This window comes from Herpailurus yagouaroundi, unplaced genomic scaffold (assembly GCF_014898765.1).
Source record: "Herpailurus yagouaroundi ecotype Mexico unplaced genomic scaffold, PumYag 180, whole genome shotgun sequence".
NCBI classification, from domain to species: Eukaryota; Metazoa; Chordata; class Mammalia; order Carnivora; family Felidae; genus Herpailurus; species Herpailurus yagouaroundi.
Window position 1 is genome coordinate 17,989,658 of NW_024412411.1, and position 19,319 is coordinate 18,008,976.

The 19,319-nt window shown below is 35.3% G+C and overlaps 1 protein-coding gene across 5 annotated transcripts in view; it reads right to left on the bottom strand.

The window, feature by feature from the left end:
• Positions 1-19,319, bottom strand: part of NOX4 (NADPH oxidase 4) — a 170,991-nt gene that overhangs the window by 104,012 nt on the left and 47,660 nt on the right. For all 5 annotated transcript variants that reach the window (XM_040489588.1, XM_040489587.1, XM_040489586.1 and 2 more), the window contains 3 exons: positions 3,725-3,941; positions 1,233-1,397; positions 1,038-1,100 (listed from right to left, as the gene is read on the bottom strand). In XM_040489588.1, the coding sequence (XP_040345522.1) occupies positions 1,038-1,100; positions 1,233-1,397; positions 3,725-3,941 (445 nt within the window). The remainder of the gene's footprint in view (positions 1-1,037; positions 1,101-1,232; positions 1,398-3,724; positions 3,942-19,319) is intronic.

Below are 19,319 nucleotides of genomic sequence, written 5' to 3' on the forward strand. Positions count from 1 at the left end.
TAGAGAAAGCTGTCTATGATATATTGTGTTTTCTTTTGTTGTGTTTATTTATTTTGAGAAAGAGAGAGAGAGGGAGGGGCAGAGAGAGAGAGAGAGAGAGAGAGAGAATCCCAAGAAGGCTCTGCACTGTCAGCACAGAGCCCAGTGGGGGGCTAGATCCCATAAACTGTAAGATCATGACCTGATCTGAAATCAATACTTGGACACTTAACAAACTGAGCCACCCAGGCTCTCCAGCCATGTTATATTGCTGAGTGAAAAGAGCAAATTATAAAACCAATGATCTAGCAAACAGATATCAAACATCTATATATGCCTAACTCTACAGGAAAATGTCTGTAAGAATATATGCCAGATTCTGGAAGAAAGGATTGAAAAGTGGGGGGAATGAGGAAAAGTTCCCATTTTATCTCATCTATTTGTGAATTGTTTACTTTTTGATAATAGACTCATGTTATATTTATAATGCAGAAAAGAATGTTAAACAATGTGCTGACAGGCTAAAAATATCTGATGAAGTCATTACTTAGCCAGATCTTCCCCCTACCCATTATTTATTCCATTTTATTTCTCTAACTTGGTTTTCCTTTCCCTCCCAACACACAGCCTGGGCTCCAATTACACTGGACTTTTTCTTTTCTAAACACTGCTTGGATTTTCTTAGGCTTCCACTCAACTCGGAGTACCCTCTTTATTATTAAATTCAACCTCTCTAAAGAAAACCATACATATTATATTTGGACACACAGTTCATAATGGGAAAAATGTAAATAGCCAGGAAATTTTCTGTATTTTGAATCAATAAGCTTTAATACATTTAAATGTATTGCTTCCTGGATTGTAAACTCTCAGAAAATAATAAATAGCTACAAAGTTTCTGAACAGATATTTTTTGGATAAAAAAAAAGGCTTAGTTAGACATGTAGGATATTGTGATAGCCTTGCATGATTTTTAGAATGACGTGGAATGTACACACACAAAAGAAACACACATTTCACTCTAAAAAAATTCTTAAAATCAAAAACAAGTTTCTTACCATTGTGAGGGTAAATGGATGGTTTTCTAACGCAGACACACTGGGACAATGTAGAATGATATACTAAAAAACAACAAACATAGTTTCTAAGTGACCAAAAGAGAAGTTCAAGCATTCCAATGATGGCATGAATGCTGATTTTCAAAACTTATATAAAGATAAAGGGAATTTAAAAGTTACTAAACACTGACTCACCTGGCCAGGTCTCGCTTTAAAATTTTCTTTGACCATTCGGATTTCCATGACATCTGAGGGATGACGTATGACCGAGATGATGGTGACTGGCTTATTGCTCCGGATACACCTGTAAAGTCTTTCAGCACAATACAGGCACAAAGGTCCAGAAATCCAAAGCCAAGTCTAGTGGAGAATTTTTGAAATATACTTTAAGAAATACTTGTATTGTAGGAATCCTTATCTCCTGCTCAATTGTTTATGTCATACATTACAGTAATGAAATTTTAATCTATATTTTGAATAATAAAATGTAAAGAAAAATGAATGAAAAATAAGATGCTCACTGCAACTTATTCACACAAGACTAAAGTATGAAATCAAAAGGGAGGAGCACCTGGGTGACTCGGTCAGTTACACATCTGACTCTTGATTTCGGCTCAGGTCATGATCTCACAGTTCGTGAATTCAAGTGCCACAGTGGGCTCCAGGCTGACAGTGCGAAGCCTACTTGGTATCCTCTCTCTCTCCCTTTCTCTTCCCCTCTTCCACTCTCTCTCTCAAATAAATAAACTTTAAAAATAAATAAATAATGAAAAATAAAAGGGGAACCGATGTGCCATATTAACAGGTATGCATACATTGTTTCATATGTCCCTCTATGTATACCATAAACACATAATGCATGCATATACAGTATTTTATCTAAAGAGAGAAGGGAAATTAAGTGCTCAAATCAATTTGAAGATGATTTCAGAAAAAATTGTACCACTCCAATATCTGTTAAAAAAAAAAGAAAATCCTGGATATATATGTATTTTTCTTTCTATTTTTAAGGTATTAAAATGTTTTAGTTTGCAGGAGCAGTTGGAATTCTTCAGAATGTCAGGTAAGTTTATTTAGAGTATTTTTTAAATACTTTTATCTATGTATTTTTTATTTGAGTGTAGTTGACACACAATGTTACATTAGTTTCAGGTATACAACTTAGTGATATGGCAAGTTTACACATTATACTATGTTCACGATAAGTACAGCTACTATCTGTTCCACGTTTATACAATGCAAAATATGTTTATGCACAGATTTTAAAATATAGGACATACTATGCATGCTGCTTACAACTTTTACATAATAAAAGTAATAGGAGCAGAAGATAACATATAGAATTTGGGCAGTGTGACAATTTCACATGTGTGCTGTATAGATATCCCAGATCCCAGGATAACTAGCTGCATGCTCTCAGAAGTACGGAAGCCTGTGTGGTCAACCCTTCCTCTAGAACTGCACACTTTATTTCCCTCATCACGTGGAGACCTCTGATCCAAACTTATTTTAATGGTTACTTTTTTAAATCTTACTTACATAGCTATTTCAGACCTTCCTCCTTCCTTGCAGACAGATCATGCCTCTTCCTAATATTTTGTTTGCTACTCTGTGAGTAGCGGACATCACAAGACAAGCTCTGCAGTGCAGCAGGCTGGCAACTCTGAGGTGGTCACTTACCCTTTGAGCATCAAGTGCCATTAAGTACAATGGGAGTCACAATACCTGCCCTGCCTAACATATAGCATTGTGTGAAGCCAGGAAAATTCTGAAAACTGCAAAGTCTATTAGAAATCTAGAGGACTGCTACTGACAATAAACACAAGACTAATATACTTATTCCAAAGTCATCTACAAATTCACTCTACTTTTCGACTCCTTTTTCTCTTCTGAAAACAGACATTTGACATACTGTCCCATACTTCCACCTGCTATAGGCAAAGAGTACAGGGTGTTAATTCCCATGTGGACAGCTCCCATAGCCACTTGGGAAGATCAGGGCCCTTGCTGAACTACTCACTGGGTATTTGGGTAAGAATATTTTCTAAGAGTAAACATTTTGGTCAAAGACCTGGTTTTCTACTCTACTTCTGTCATGTAGTAGGTTGCAGAGTTTGCTGAAGGTATTTTATGTATTTAAGCCACAATTTTATCATCAGAAAATTAAGGATGATAGTAATGGCTTCAAAGAGCTATTGTGAACATTAAAAGAAATTATGCATACAGTACATTTTAGCACAATACATAACAGATGATACTAAGCATTCAACAAATTGACTTTACAATTTATTATTTATAGTATTATACATAATATCGTACCGTAACATTATTCTATACCATAATAATAATTACTATTAGTGTTAGTCCTTTCACTATTGTTTTTATTATTCAGCCTATTTTTCTCAACGGATAGGGCAAGCACCAGTGCCACAGTATGCAAAGATTACATGGTCAGTTAAGCAGGAATTTTCCATAGTCTATAATATCATAGGGTTTTCTCCTTGAACACCAGCTACCTATAATGGAAAAACAGGTGCTCTCTTGCTGTTGAAACATCCTAGAATGTTCTTTTCTACAAGAACAATTGTTTTATATACCTCCAAAAACATGTTTAAATGTAATGTTGGTCAATAATTAGGGAAATATGGACTTTGCAGAGACCATCAAAGATACAAAATCAATCTGACCTGTGGAAAATTAGCTTGGAACCTGGGCTCTTCCATACAAATCTTCACAAATCTCTTTTGGGTAAGTTCATCTGGCTTTGCAAATCCTTCAGGAAAAGATTCACGAAAATGTTCTGAGAGATAATCTTGTAAATGAATATTCTGGTAGTGGGTTCCATTAAGATTGATGCAGCCAGGAGGGTGGGTATCTAAATTAGTTTGATACTTCAGCAGCCCTCTGAAATTAAATTAAAAAAAAAAAAAAAGAAGGTGAAAATTAAATGGAAATCAGGGGACATAGTATGAGAAAATAGCCTCTTTTTCTTGTTAACTTTCCATAGCATTTATCTGGAAAGTGCTTTTCATATATCTTACTTAGGAGCAATTGAGAAATCCTAAAACTTTTAATTAATTCTTTACTATGGGACTAAACCAAGATTTTTAGCCCTTAAACAAAGGCCACAAATACATGGTTGGGAAGAATACATCAATATTTCCAACTACTCTGGAATTTCACAGCCTTTATTTCAACTCTATTGGCATTCGTACAACCATATACAAGTTTTCACTTCAATAAATACTATAATAATGAGTACTTTTGCTATATCTTCAAACACAAATGGGAAAGTGTAGGGATCATATTTGATTTGGCTGAGACTGGATAAATCAGGCCTTGGTGATTTACAGAGAAATATTAAACAAACACAATAACAAGAACTAGAAGTTGGCATCTCGTTTGGTCTGCAAATTAATATACAGCAATTAGACCCTACCCATGTTTACTTTTCAAAATTTCTCCATAAAGAAGACCATATAAAAGACTCAAAATAATTAATCAGGAAGGAGGGCCTAACCCCTAAAATCAATTCTGATTGTTGTATATTTTCTGACATTCTAAGACAAACCATTCAACTTTCTATGTTTGTATAAAAACATAATAAATTTTTTAAATAAATTTTTAATAAATTTTAATAAAAAGTCAAGACCTACTTCATGGGAATAGTGCATCAATGGATAGATTATATAAAACATCAAAAAGATCACTACTGCATAAGCAAATCTTGAAGGAAAAAATTAAGATTTTGAAAAGCATTGGAAATTTGTCAGTGTGTTTTATCTCTATTTTAAGGCCATTAAAATTTTTGTGTCCAAAATCATTTTTCCTAGTTAGCCAAGAATATATTTTTAAATTACTCTTTAAGTTACCAAATAATTAATACATTTAAAAAAATGTATATTTTAAGAACATCACAGCTATAGTTATTTTATAAGTGATTTTACAAAGATAATATTTTGGAACAACAAAAACTATAACATGAATAATAAGACTAAATAGATCCAATATATGAAAGTTAGAAAGGGCCAAGGCAGTCTTTTACGGAATTCAACATCTACTCAACCTGATCGTTTTCCTTTTGCTCATGTTCATTCCTTTTATCCCTTCTTTTTATATTACTTTATTCCTTATAACTAATCATAATGAAGTCATTAAAGAGCATATAGTATATGTTATAGTATATCATTAAGGAGCAAGATGTATTATGTAACATCAATGGCAGGCCACACACCCATCTTTTAAAGTAATGCAGTAGATATGGCCTAGGTACAGAAGAATTAATTATTATTACAGAAATGTGAACCAAATACAGAACCCTTCATAGAATTCTAGTCATATAAAATAATCATTGTGGCATTATAGTTAGAAAACCTATGAATTTGATTCAGCGACCATTAACCAAACCTGTTGCTCCTACTGACCATCCCAAGGGTGGTGGTTATCAGGTAGGTAGGTCAAAAATCTCAGACATTTATTCTACTAGCCTCAAATTGAACAAACATTGGCATAATGCACTTGGTACTATTCTAGGTGGTTCTACAAAGTTCAGTAAGGAGTCAAATCTGGCCCCTGAACCTCTAAACAAATAAAATCTAGTTAGAAGACATCTTGGGAGAAGCTGAATGGAATTGAGACCACGAATAACTGGAATAAAGTATTTTAATACACCTTAGTAATGTTTGGTAGACATCAGGTCCCAAACATAACAATTCATATACATTTCACATATATATGCAACAACTGCAAGTAATTATTATTCCCATTTACAAATTAAGAAACTATTTTCATAGATATTAAATAACACCCCAGGGTCACATAGCTGGTAAGGGGCAGTGCCAATATCTGAACCCATTTCTGACTGAAATTCTAAACTCTCCACCTGTCACTATACAGAATGTTAATTCATTGGATCCTTATAACATACCTGTGAAAAAGGTAAGGAAGAGGAAGATTAATAATTATTAAGAAAGTATGTCAAGAATTTTTTAAACATCTATTTCTCACTTAAACTTGAAAACAAAATAATCATACAGCATAAGTGTTTTGATTTCCCATTACACAGATGAGAAACTTAAGGCTTTGTTTGGGTAAGAAATTAACCAAATGGCAGTCTAAGCATGGAATTCAGAAACATCATCTCCTTCCTTCTACAAATCTATATCATATAAAGCAAATCAGTTGATTAAAGAAGTAGACATCAAGGAAGAAGGTTCAAAATGAACAAACGCCTGGAAATAAAGTCGGATCGTGTGTATGTGTGTGTGTGTGTGTGTGTGTGTGTGTGCGTACTGGATGGGGCTGTTTAACACACCAGGAAAAGGAACATTATTTACTCCTCCTAAGTCTTAACAGTATTCAGGTGGGCAAGACCCATGTGCTGAGGTCCTTAGAATGACAAACATTATTATGCAGTACAAATCTTTGGGCCAGCTCAGTCAAACAAAACACTGCCATTCCTGGTATTTCAAGGGCTATGTAATATGCTAAAATCCCTTTTTACTTTGAAAGCTGTATGTTACTTTTAAGCTACACTCAAGCTAAATGGCATAGGTTACCTCTGTCTTAAAACCCCATTAAAATGTTTTCTTCGTCTCGGTTTGTAATTGTTGCTAACAAATAGTCATGGATAAGAGAGAAAAGATCTATAGAGAGACAATGGTAACAAAAAACATCATTCATTAAAAAAAAAACCCACAAGCACAGAATCTCAGGTTAGATTTGGCTAAATAAGGTAGTAAAAGATATTGATGGGTTCATATGGAAGGATACTGGCACATTCCGAACTCTGTATTTACAGGGTAAGTGCTGGGCATACCAGACAGGTGCTTCATGCCTCACTGCCTATTTTTTTATAGCAAATTTATGTGGTAAAGATCAGTGGCCCCATCTTAGAATAAGTGAACACATTTTGAGCTGTTATCTGCCTAAGACCACACTGTCTGCCAGTGGCCAAGTCCAAACAAAGGCCATGCTCCCTCCCCTGTACAAGGCCAACCCTCTCACCCTTCCATTCTTCCTATGAACAAAGACCTATGAAATTAAAGACCAATGTATATATTGAACAAAAATTTACTGGTGCAGGCAAAGACCTGAATTTGTCACATTATTTCATTTTAATTAACTTAAATTGAGTAGCTATGATCAGACATGAAAGCAGTAACAACAAAAAAGCAAAGTGAGCACATATTGGAGATTAGTAGGGTGACCCTTGAGAGTATATACGGATGGTGAACTTTGATTATGAAATTTGGAAAGGGATTCATGAAGGAAGCAACTGAAAAATGTGAAGATGTTAATGGTTTAACAACAGGAGAATGGCATTCCACTAAGAGGGATAGTATGAACAAATGCACATGGTTTGCTCCCAGATTAGTAGAGGGGATCATGTCTTATGCATTTACATATCCACCCATATGTCCGTACTCACTGCCAAACCCTGTCCTCTCTCTAGCAAGTTTCTGGCAGACAGTAAATCTTCAATGAATTTCCAGTGAATTGATTTTAAGAGCAAATAATCCCATAATTTGTTTGAATATAAAAGTGCATAGACGTTAAAATAAAAAGAAAATATTCTTGTATGTTTTATTGTATCTTTCATATTAAATGATAAATAATTTGAAAGGAAAAGCCGGGAAGGGAAAAAGATGTCCATGAATGGTAAACAAAGAGTCTTGCCAACTTAAGGCAGTGACAGAGCAGGCGGTAAGGGGAGGAAGCACACAGACCGTGTAGGAATACTTACTACTCATTTTTTTTAGTTTTATTATGTTCCAAAGGACAGATTTTGAAATATCTTTGGAATGTCTAGTGTTTTTCTATCATGAGAAATCATGGATTTTACGGTGTATCAAATACGTGGTTGTGGATGCTGTTATTTTTGTACTCATAAGGATTTCAAGATGTGCTTTCAAAACTCAACAGAGTTTCAAAAAATAGGTTTCTTTCTTTTTGTCCTTTTTTTCCTTAAGAGGCATTATAGACATACTACCATTTTTTTATATGACAAGGTCACAGAAAATAATACAATACACAGAATAAATCCCACTAGGTTACAACATAGAAATCATAAAAATATTTTATGGCAAAAATTAAATATTACAAAATGCCACACTGCAGAAAGGAGAAACACAAAATCATTCCTACTTTAACTGCACGTTAAAAATGTCTAACAAATGCAGTGTCACTTACGTAACCTTTATGCTTGTGATTTTAAACCTTTTTTACAGTGGATAAAAAAAAATCCTTGTCCCGTGAGGAACCTACTTTTTTCCTAGTATTCTATAACACAAAATATTTCTTGTCTTTACAGAAAAAATAGAACAACCTGTTTCAGACTGTTCTTTTTACTCTGCTTCAAGTACAAAAAAAAAAAAAAAAAAAAGAGCTTAAGAAAATACACCCCAATTCATCACTTCAAAACCCACTGGAATTCACTGGATTGTGTGGAATCCACTAGAATGCACACTACTTAAGGCCAAGGATGTGTCCTGTACCTCAGCTGCATTGCTGGTGACTAGAAGAGTGCATACAATCTATAGCAAGCATTCAATATCTATTCATGGAATGAATTACTGAATGACCAGAAGTGTACAAACAACTTTTTGTTTTGGTTGTTGTTGAAACACATAATTGAGTCATCATCTGGTTCTAACAAACACAGAAGGGAATTGGAACTCAATCCAACTTCAAAAAAGATGCCTAGATGTTAGGAAATGATATTTAGTAAATAAAGAAAACCATGTATACAAGAAATAGCATGCAACTTACATCATCCCTCTTTACCCTTGAGTACTGCTAAGTTTGACCCAAGATTTCAGCCCTGTCCTTACCCTAAGCCAATTCTTATCTAAGCAAATTATCAAGAGAGTCAAGTTATCAACCTACTTAGTAGCAGCATGTAGAAGTGGAGTGCTTGCCTCCACTTCCAGCACACATCAGGGAAACCCCAAGCACCTGAGTATGTATCAAACCAGAGCTTTTATTCCCATCCCTACTTGGTCTGGTCTAGCCAGGTTCTTGCCTCTGCATTCTCTCCTGGGCACTTGCAACTGATGCCTGAGTGTATTCGCATCCTGCAACTTGACTGTAGCACATACTTTGTCTTGTTCTTGCTGATGGTGTTGTCCAAGACATGAGACTAGGCAACACAGGGCCAGCATCACAGGTGTGTGACTTTTGCAGTCTCAAGGAACCTTCTCTTAGAAAGGTCCCGTGGCTGGTTCAATGCTCTGTTGTCACCATCTTGAATACTTAGTAATGTTTTATCAAAGAGCCTCACAGTTTAATTTTGCAGTGGGCCCTGCAAATGAAGTTGCCAGCCACAGACACTATGCAGCTGGCAAAATTAACCATTAGAGCCTAAGAACACAGGATCAAGACCAGAATGTTTCCTAAGTGTGGGAAGTGAAATAGGCCATTTTACTAAACAGGCCATTTTACTTTTTTTTTTTTTTCCTCATTTCCCTTGGCTGAAAAAGTGAGATAGCACATGTTACTGTCTAAGTCACAATATAAAGGAAAGGACTTTGATCTCTTGGGAAGAAAAAAATATGTAAGTATCCAACATATCTTAGTATATCCTCTGCCTTCAGGCTTTACAAAACTGGCAGTGGGAATAAAAGGATTACTTCACATTTCAGAAAAACATGAATGTACTAAAATGTTTCTTAAATGTAGCCCTTGTTCCTTCTCCTTCCCTCAACTTTCTTACCCTGTACCTCCAGCCAGGACCACTTGTTATTATGCATAAGGTCCCAGGAGGAAAACTGAGATTAAAATTACGTGAGAAAGTATTTGGTCTGTAAACTCATTATTTCTATCCTCTAAGTGGGGGAGAAGTACACTCAGTTTAGACTAAAAACTCATGAACAAAAGTAGCTTATAGCACAAATGAATTTATGTACATGAAAATGCTCTGTATATACTATATCTACCTATACATATGGCATCCTTATGGGAGAAAATACCACATGACCTCAATACTTACCCCTAATTTTTTCCAGTATAAAATATCAGCAAAAGTAAATAAATCATAAGACCTTAGTCCAGATTGGATAATACAGAGGAATCATTTTTACACAAAAATGAAAAACAGTCCTATGAATAGGAACTCAGAAGTGGGGAAAAAAACCACTTCTTAAAGACCATATTTGTATAGAACATGATATTATTAACATATGGGAAATATGTAAATATTATGTGAGGGAGATTTGAATCTCATATAAGAAAGACTTCATTCTCCAGGAATTTTATTCACCCTATATACTTGGATGAAAAATTCAAAGGCCAAAAAGTAAAAGAAAACAAAGAGATGAATTTTTTTTCTTCTGTGATCCAAAGAATTTTTAGCCACAGAATTACATAAAAATCCCCAACAAAAATTTGCCAATCTACAAAACAACCAAAACAGTTAAGACCTAAAAGTTAATTCCTCTGGCACAGGAATTGATATTCTAGTCAGTGTAAGAACTTATTACCCAGACAACAACAAATATAAACGAGAGTCCCAAAATGGGAATCCAAGTTACGTTTAAACAAATACACAGATTATTTTTTATTGTTACCGACAGTGCTTTGATAATGGAGGAAATTTGGAAGAGCTTAGAAGGACAACAAATTCCTAGCTAAAAGCCAATTAATATAATTCCCCTTAATTCAACACAAACTGAGTAATGCCTTGTGAAAAGGATTCCCTTGATAAAAATGGGTAAGAAACCTTCTGACCCTCAAAAACACCATAGTTTACCTACGATATATCACTGCTGTGTTGCTTTTTCTCTTTTATATTGGAACTCACAGACACATAATGGGGTAGGCAGAAAACAACCCTGGAATTTGCTACTATTCAATTTCGACTTCAGCTATAGCCCAACATTCTCCCTTTTACATAAGGATTTACACAGTGTATACTTTTCTGTACTTTAGGATTTTTGGTGGTTATGTGAAATTCCTCTCTCCCCTGGATATTTTCAAGGAGTGTATCTGTAGGTTCTTTTTTTTTTTTTTTTTTTCTCTGAGCAATTCCCATTCTCCTTAATCTATATTGTAGCAATGACAGGCACCATTCTGAGGCTTGGTAACAGACTTTAAAAGATGTAGGGCACCTGGGTGGCCCAGTTGGTTAAGTGTCTGACTTTGGCTCAGGTCATGATCTCTTGGTTTGTGAGTTCAAGCCCTGTGCCTGAAGCCTATTTCAGATTCTGTGTCTCCCTCTCTCTCTGCCCTCCCCTGCTCACACTCTGTCTCTCTCTCTCAAAAATAAATAAATATTAAAAAAAAAAAAAAAGATGTGGACCACCTGTTCACTGGATGAAGAGCCACAAACCCACGGTGTGTAACAAGAATACTGGTGAGAGTATCTCTTCTACTGTATTTTTATTAGCTCTAGTATAGATCCTAGCTTTAATCATTGCTATTTTCAAGTTATGTGGAATAATTTTGGAGGTTAAAATACTATATAGATATAATTTTATTATTATATACTTACTATATGCTTTAACAAAGTTGTACATTAAGAAACATTTATAAAGCAACACAAAAAAAGTTCCATTTTCTTACAGTTTTCTGGGAGGACTATATTTCAAAACCTTGAAATCTATGTAGCTTGTAACAAAACTGAACTTCTTACTCAAAATACACAAAACACACACATACACACTCGCCAACTTTTATAGATAAATTAGAAAATTATCCCAGATTTTCACATGACATGAATATATTTCATTCAAAAGCAAAGTACCCTCCAAACCATGAATAAATAATTCATTAATTCAAGAAAAGTTTAGTAATTAAATGCATAAATTTTGGGGTCAGAATGTGGGTCAATCCCCAGCCCTATCAGACACTAGCCAGGTGCCTTTAAATAATCATTTAATTTAACCTTCTGTGCCTCATTTTCCCATCTGTAAAATGACCTCATAGTGTTATGAGATTAAAAAACAAAACAAAACAAAAAACAAAAAACTCCATATGTGTGCATGTGAGAGGTTATATATGTATATATGTATGTGGCATAAATTGCTAAGAACAGTACCTGTAACATTGAATATTATATAAAATTTGGAAATTATTAGCAATAGTATCATTATTATCCTCAAAAATGATAATGTAGGGGCACCTGGGTGGTTCACTCTGTTAAGCGTCCAACTCTTGATTTCGGCTCGGGTCATCATCTCATGGTTTGTGAGATCGATCCCCACCATCAGGCTCTGAGCTGACGCACAGACCCTGCTTGGGATTCTTTCCCTCTCTGCCCTTCCCCTGCTTGCACACATGCACACACACACACACACACACACACACACACTCTCTCTCTCTCTCTCTCTCTCTCAAAATAAACAAACATTTAAAATAAAATAAAATGATGATGCATAACCATATTTATCAGTAAGTTCTCCTTACAGAAACCTTCATGTGAGAAGAAAATTGTCCCAGTGTTTCTAATTTTCCCCACAATCTATTGTTTCTAACTTTGGATAAAACAAGTGAAGATATAAGATGTATCAATGTAATATTATAGCTCTCTAGTAAAAACCTAGCTTAGGCTTCATTCAGTTATTTTTAACTTCCTTTGGGACACAAATAGCTTTGGGAATCTAATGCAAGCTACTGTGGGGGTGGTGGGTGGGTGTATTCCAGGAATTCATGGATCCCCGGCACCCATTCAGTGATTCCTAGAGATTATGAATCCAAGTAGAGAACTCCTACTCTATTAAAAAAGAAGTAGGATTTTGAAGTAGAAATAAAGGGCATCAACGTTAAAATACTCATGCACACCTAGTAGAAATTAAGCATCTAGAAACTATTCAGAACAGGTCACTTGTAAGGGTGACACGTAGTATACAAAAGATTTAGCAATTCCCATGAACGTGCAACTCCTCAACCTTCTACCTAACATGGTAGAGCACATCCAGTTATGATCTCTAAAGTGGGACAAAGCTAGGCAAATCTACTGTGTTTATTATTTGAAGGTTCTAGGCTCCCACATACCCATGTAGAGCCCCTATTTGAGGTAAGGTTTCCTTTTGTGATTCAGTCTCTCTAGAACTTTCCCCTATGCCTAGGAATAGGTAGAATAACCATATGTCCTGGTTCAGCCACAAGTCACTGCTTAATTATCCACAGTATCCCATTTCATTCTCAGTGTCTAGTTTGAACAATAAATTATATAGCCAATTCAAATCTAGAGGCAATGAAAGGAAAATTGAAAAGAAAGTGTAGGGAAATAAATTTTTCTCTCCCAGTGCTAGAATAGAATTGGCTTAACATAAAACCTCTGGGCCTTCCTTTCCCTGGGCTTCACCAAATTCCCATTGACATTTTAAGTGCAAATGCCTCTCTCTAGTAGGAAGATCATACAAGCCAGTGTGGGTGAAAAGAGCACTCAGTGCAAGTGGCTTCTAGAAGAGAAGATATTTGGAATCAGCAACTTTCAGCACTAGTCTATACTGCATAAATACCTCCATCCACCAACAGAATGTTCTTAATTTCCTTCTCCTAAGGGCATAGTAGAAGGAGGATAAGCCAGTGCAATAAGCCTAACCTCATAAATATTTGTCTAACCCTGGTTAACTTCTTGAGCCTAAACTCCTATGAAGCCAACAGTGCCTCTCGTTCATTAATGTCATTGTTGACAAAGGCTGCCCACTGTGTCCCCCTGGTTTAAAGAACAGATGATTTTAGAAACATGCACATGGAAATCCATTCTTTTAAATCCCCCTAGAAAACATGATTCAAACAGAATATAAATCACACTCTACAATGAACTCTTGCCAGCAAATAGTCCCAAATGGCAAAGAGCTCTGTCTAAAAGAATAAGTATTATGTAATATATAAATAATATGTATTAATTTATATAATAAAATGAGGTCTGAGAGGCCCAGCAGAGCTAACACAAAAAAATTATTTATACAATTAGCTGGCTCTCACTGCCACATGTGCTTTTGAGAAGGCCCTTCCCCCTCTCTTTTTAAGAACTGTCACATTATAATTCCTCTCTCATGTAAATAAAAAAACAAAATACAATTATTATCCACCCAACATACAAGCTAAAGCCAGTGGGTGGTGACTGTGGTAAGACTGAGAGGCAAGGGTGCCAGATCTCATTTACAATATGTTCTCTCCACATGCCTGTCAAAGGAGTAGGGTTAGTCTCTCCGCTGAGGCTCTGTGACACTCATAATTGCTTTTCACTCCAATATCCCTTTTATCAGTAAGTGAGAATGGCAGTATATATCTCCTCCTGATGAGTTTTTCAAATGAAAATAAAGAAGTGTCCGGTTACATTCATGTCTGAAAAGAGGAAACAGTTTTGGCTTTTTTTTCCCCAAATGTCTTCCAAATTGAAATATCCATAATATAGCACACAAATAGCAAACCTCCTAGAAAAGTGTATTAAAAATTAAAAGAAAAATTTCCCCAGGAGGATGCTTGTCTTGCAAATCCCAAAACAAACCTTTATTGTTAACACCAATTGAATTTTTGAGACCTAACAATGTCATAAAAAATGTTGCCCTTTCAAGGAATATTCTTTTGATCTGCTAAGCTGTTTTCATTATACATTTATCAGATTACAGATAGGAAAATCTGGGGTCCTCAAAAGTGCTGCGTATTTATACAAAAAAGATTCTTCAAACAGTTAAATGTAGAGTTTCATCCTAATACAGCTATTAGTATTGGTATAAGTATAATTTTTTTTCTAATACTTGAGTATGTCTCTATTATGCCTATATTGCTACATTCACTTGTTTAAACCTGAGACAACCTTATAATGTAGGTGACTTTATTAATCCCATCTAATAGTTAAGAAAGAGGACAAATTATCTGGCAAGGTCATAGAGCTATTAATGGTATAGCTCTTAATTGCCATGCTCTACTGATCTCTTGAAAAGGAAAATTAGCATATTTTAGATACATTTGACCACCGAAAAGAAACATCTGATTTGGTTTATATGAAATGTGTTCTTTTAAGGATGTCACGCAATAAATAGATTTGCTGAGAAAGAATTTAAAAATTCCAAAACATAGGTAACAAGTATAAAAATTAAGTTCAGCTAAGTGCATGGATAATCATGGAACAAGACAATCAGGTCCTAAATAATGACCGTAATATTTGCAGCGAGAAAGATAAACTTTCTATGTTGCCAATGTCATATTACATACACCAGAGCACTACATTTAGTTTGGTTTCCAGCTTTAAAAGGGATACAAAGTTCTCTCTCTCAAAAATAAATAAATCAGTAAAAAAACTTTTTTTTTTTAATTTTTTTTTCAACATTTATTTATTTTTGCGACAGAGAGAGACAGAGCATGAACGGGGGAGGGGCAGAGAGAGAGGGAGACACAGAATCGGAAACAGGCTCCAGGCTCTGAGCCATCAGCCCAGAGCCTGACGCGGGGCTCGAACTCCCGGACCGCGAGATCGTGACCTGGCTGAAATCGGACGCTTAACCGACTGCGCCACCCAGGCGCCCCTAAAAAACTTTTAAAAAAGGGGCTCAGTTGGCTAAGTATCCGACTTCGGCTCAGGTCATGATCTCATGGCTGGGGAGTTGAAGCCCCACATAGGGCTCAGAGCCCTGGAGCCTGCTTCAGATTCTGTGTCTCCCTCTCTCTCCGCCCTTCCCCAACTCAGGTGCCTGTGCTCCTGCAAGCCCGTGCTCTCTCTCAAAAATAAATAAAACTTCAAAAGAAAACTTTAGAAACAAAAGGGGGGGATACAAAGGAAGCCATACCAAACTGCAGCCAGCCTAATTTAGTGATGAGGAATGTGGACTCAGGAATCTGATGATCCTTGGGTTCAATCCCAAACTCTTCTACTTATTATGTATGACTTTTAACAAGTTCCTTCACCTCTCACTGTCCCTGTTCTATCACCTGGACAAGATACAATAGCAATAATGATAATAATAATATAAAATAATAATAATAATGATAACAACAGCATATTTTACCAGGGTTGTTGAGAGGATTTAATGAGATCAAACATTAGTAAGGTGCAAGATAAGTACTCAATGAATATTAACTATGAATATGTTTTTTTTTTTAATTTTGAATAATGATGAGACTTGAAATATCATAAAGCAAGGAACACATGAACATAATTTAAAAGAGAGGGACTGAATTTTGATGGCCTACAGAGTCATAGACATTGAAGTCATTGGATTAAATTAAAGTAAAATAAATTCTGGCTCAAAAGAAAAAGAACTTTGTGAAAACTGGAGCTTCCCAAAGACAGAATGGGCTTTTCAATACTAGATATTTACTTAGATTGCATGGGAGACAAAAATCATCTTTCTCAAGATATCGTTTAAGCTTCCTTCAAAACTGGAGATTCTACAAAAGTAAAATGGACCTTTGAAAACCATCAGAAGCAACTGGTCTTCCTATTGCAAAAGTCTGCTTAGATAGAGAAACTAGTCAACAATTTCTCATGGCTTCATCCTTGAAGTCTAAAATTTTTTAAAATTTCTAGCCTACATTGATTCTTCTGTTCTTTGAACTGCTAGAATTCTTGAAAATAAAATATGTTTATGGCTGGAAAATATGCAGTCTAAAATTCTCTCTAGTTCTTTTTTAAGTTTATTTATTTTAAGAGAGTGAGAGAGCACGTGCACATGGGGGAGGGGCATGGAGCAAAGGAGGTAAAGAATCCCAAGCAGGCTCCATGCTATCAGCCCAGAGCCTGACACAGGGCTTGATTTCATGAACCATGAGGTCATGCCCTGAGCCTGAGCCAAAATCAAGACTCAGACACTTAACCAACTACGCCACCCAGGCACCCCTCTCCAGCTCTTTCAACTGACGTTTTTAATTGCAAACTAATTACCAACCCTGGAAGACTAAAGATCATATATTGTTCTTCTATACTTCATTATAGTAGTTAGCACACTGATGGAGGGATGCCCAGAAAATACTGATTTCCTGTTCCAATCTAAAGTATGCTCTTTAACAGAAATCTCAGTATAAATCCAAGAAACTTACTTTGAATAACTGCACCTTACTCATATAACCAAAAGTTATAGAATGAAATTATCAAGATATTTCATAAGCAAAGATACGTCTAAGTTCTCAATATTGGCACAAATGATAATAATTTCAACAGATTTACTTATAGACAGATCCTTTAGGAATAAAAAGACTTTTTTGAGAAATGTTTCATTTTGAAAAAGCTGTAAGATTTACCACTAGTAGGGGCGCCTGGGTGGCTCAGTCGGTTAAGCGTCCGACTTCGGCTCAGGTCATGCTCTCACGGTCCGTGAGTTCAAGCCCCACGTCGGGCTCTGTGCTGACAGCTCAGAGCCTGGAGCCTGCTTCACATTCTGTGTCTCCCTCTCTCTCTGGCCCTCCCCCGTTCATGCTCTGTCTCTCTCTGTCTCAAAAATAAATAAACATTAAAAAAAATTAAAAAAAAAAACAACAAGATTTACCACTAGTAAGTTTTCCCACACCAGAAGCATAGTCTGTGTGACTGTATTCAAAATTTAACGTCATTGGGTTAAAAACTTTTAGCTATAAGAAGAATAAGTTTTGAGGATCTAATGTACAGCATGATGTCTACAGTTAATAATACAGTATTGTATACTTGAGATTTCCTAAGACAGTAGATCTTAAGCGTTCTCACCAGCAGAAAATAAAAAAAGGTAACTGAAGTGATATGAATGTGTTAATTCACTTGGTTGGTTGTAATCATTTCACAACATATATGTTTATCATCACATTGTAAAAAAAAAACTTAAATGATATATAATTTGCAATATACTATAAATATATTATTTTGTCAATTATACTTAAATAAAAATTTAATTTCATAAAATTGTGCACTATACAATGCTTATAGGATTATGTATTTGTTGTATGACACTGATTTCAACATTAGAATAATTGTTTTTTACTAATAATATATAACTATTAAATTGGTATAAGAAATTGATTATATGTAATTCATCCCGCAGATGCCTTTGTTATTTCTTTGCAAAAATGGAAGTCACTTTCTGTTTGTGACCCTTGTTCTACAAAAGTAAAATCAAAATTTAAGAAGGCCTTCTTTTATGTCCCAAAAATGAAGAACTCTCAATACAATCCTCTTTAAGCTTAAGAAATCTGTTTGAACTCCTGAACCTTTAAAAAAATTGACTCTATTTTGAATTACAAAGAAACAGACATTTTCAGTTTTAACTTAATACAACATAAAGGCAAAAGAATGCATAATTAATTATACTAAGAAATGGCTGCATTTTTCTCTCTGTTACAGATAGATGTATGAAAGATCACAGTCCCAGGTAAATCAAGATATTAACCTTTAAAAAAAAAATCTTAACACTAAATTTTAAGTACAGAGCTCTCTAAAAATACAGAACTAAGCAGTAAAAAAAAAAAAAAAAAAAAAGGAGGTTTTGAGTAAGAATGCCTGAATTTGTATCCAGGATCCATCAGAGTTAGGTAAACTTTCAGAAGTTACTTACTCTCTCTATACTTCAGTTTTCTGACCTGTTAAGGGGTTGTGACAGTATTATTTATCTTCATAAAACTGTGATCCTTGGAGACATAAAGTATCTCAATTATTTTGAATTTATCCTTGGCATATAGTAAGCATTATGTAATTGTTTTCAATTACTGTTATCATCAGTAACATCTGCTTACTCATAGTCCATTTTATGATAATAGCTCTGACAGGCAAACAAATTTTCTGTACAGAGAGATTTCTTGGTGTCCTAATAGTCCATAGAACATATTATCCAAAAAAAAAAGGGAAAAGAATAGAATCCAGAGCTTCCACAGACCATGGCCCTCTTCCCTGTGTGGCAGGAATGACTAACTGGAAGCCATGATTATAATATGTGGCCATGCTTGTGATGCTCTACAACTGTATGTTCTAGAACCCAGTATAGAACAAATTGAGCCAAGACATGGAAGAGAGACCCATATAAAACTGCTATTTAAACCAGTGGCCTCCAAAATCAGAGAAAAAAAAAAAACATTTTGAACATGCACTCTGAAATAAATACATAATTTATGTATATGACCTACTACTGTACTGACAAAATACATTATAAAACATTCTGAAGAAAAGATTAACAGCAAATCTGAAGCTTTCTCCAAACACTGTCTCCCTGGAAACATTTTGGGCTATGATAAACAGGGAATGCCAGCTGTGTTTCCAGGCAACATTGTTTATTAATGGTGGAATGCATTTGTACCAGGAAGACTATGAATGAACTATGTAGGACTCACAGACCTCAGTTTCCTGTGTGCAGTGTATTCTTATAACTGAGGGTATCC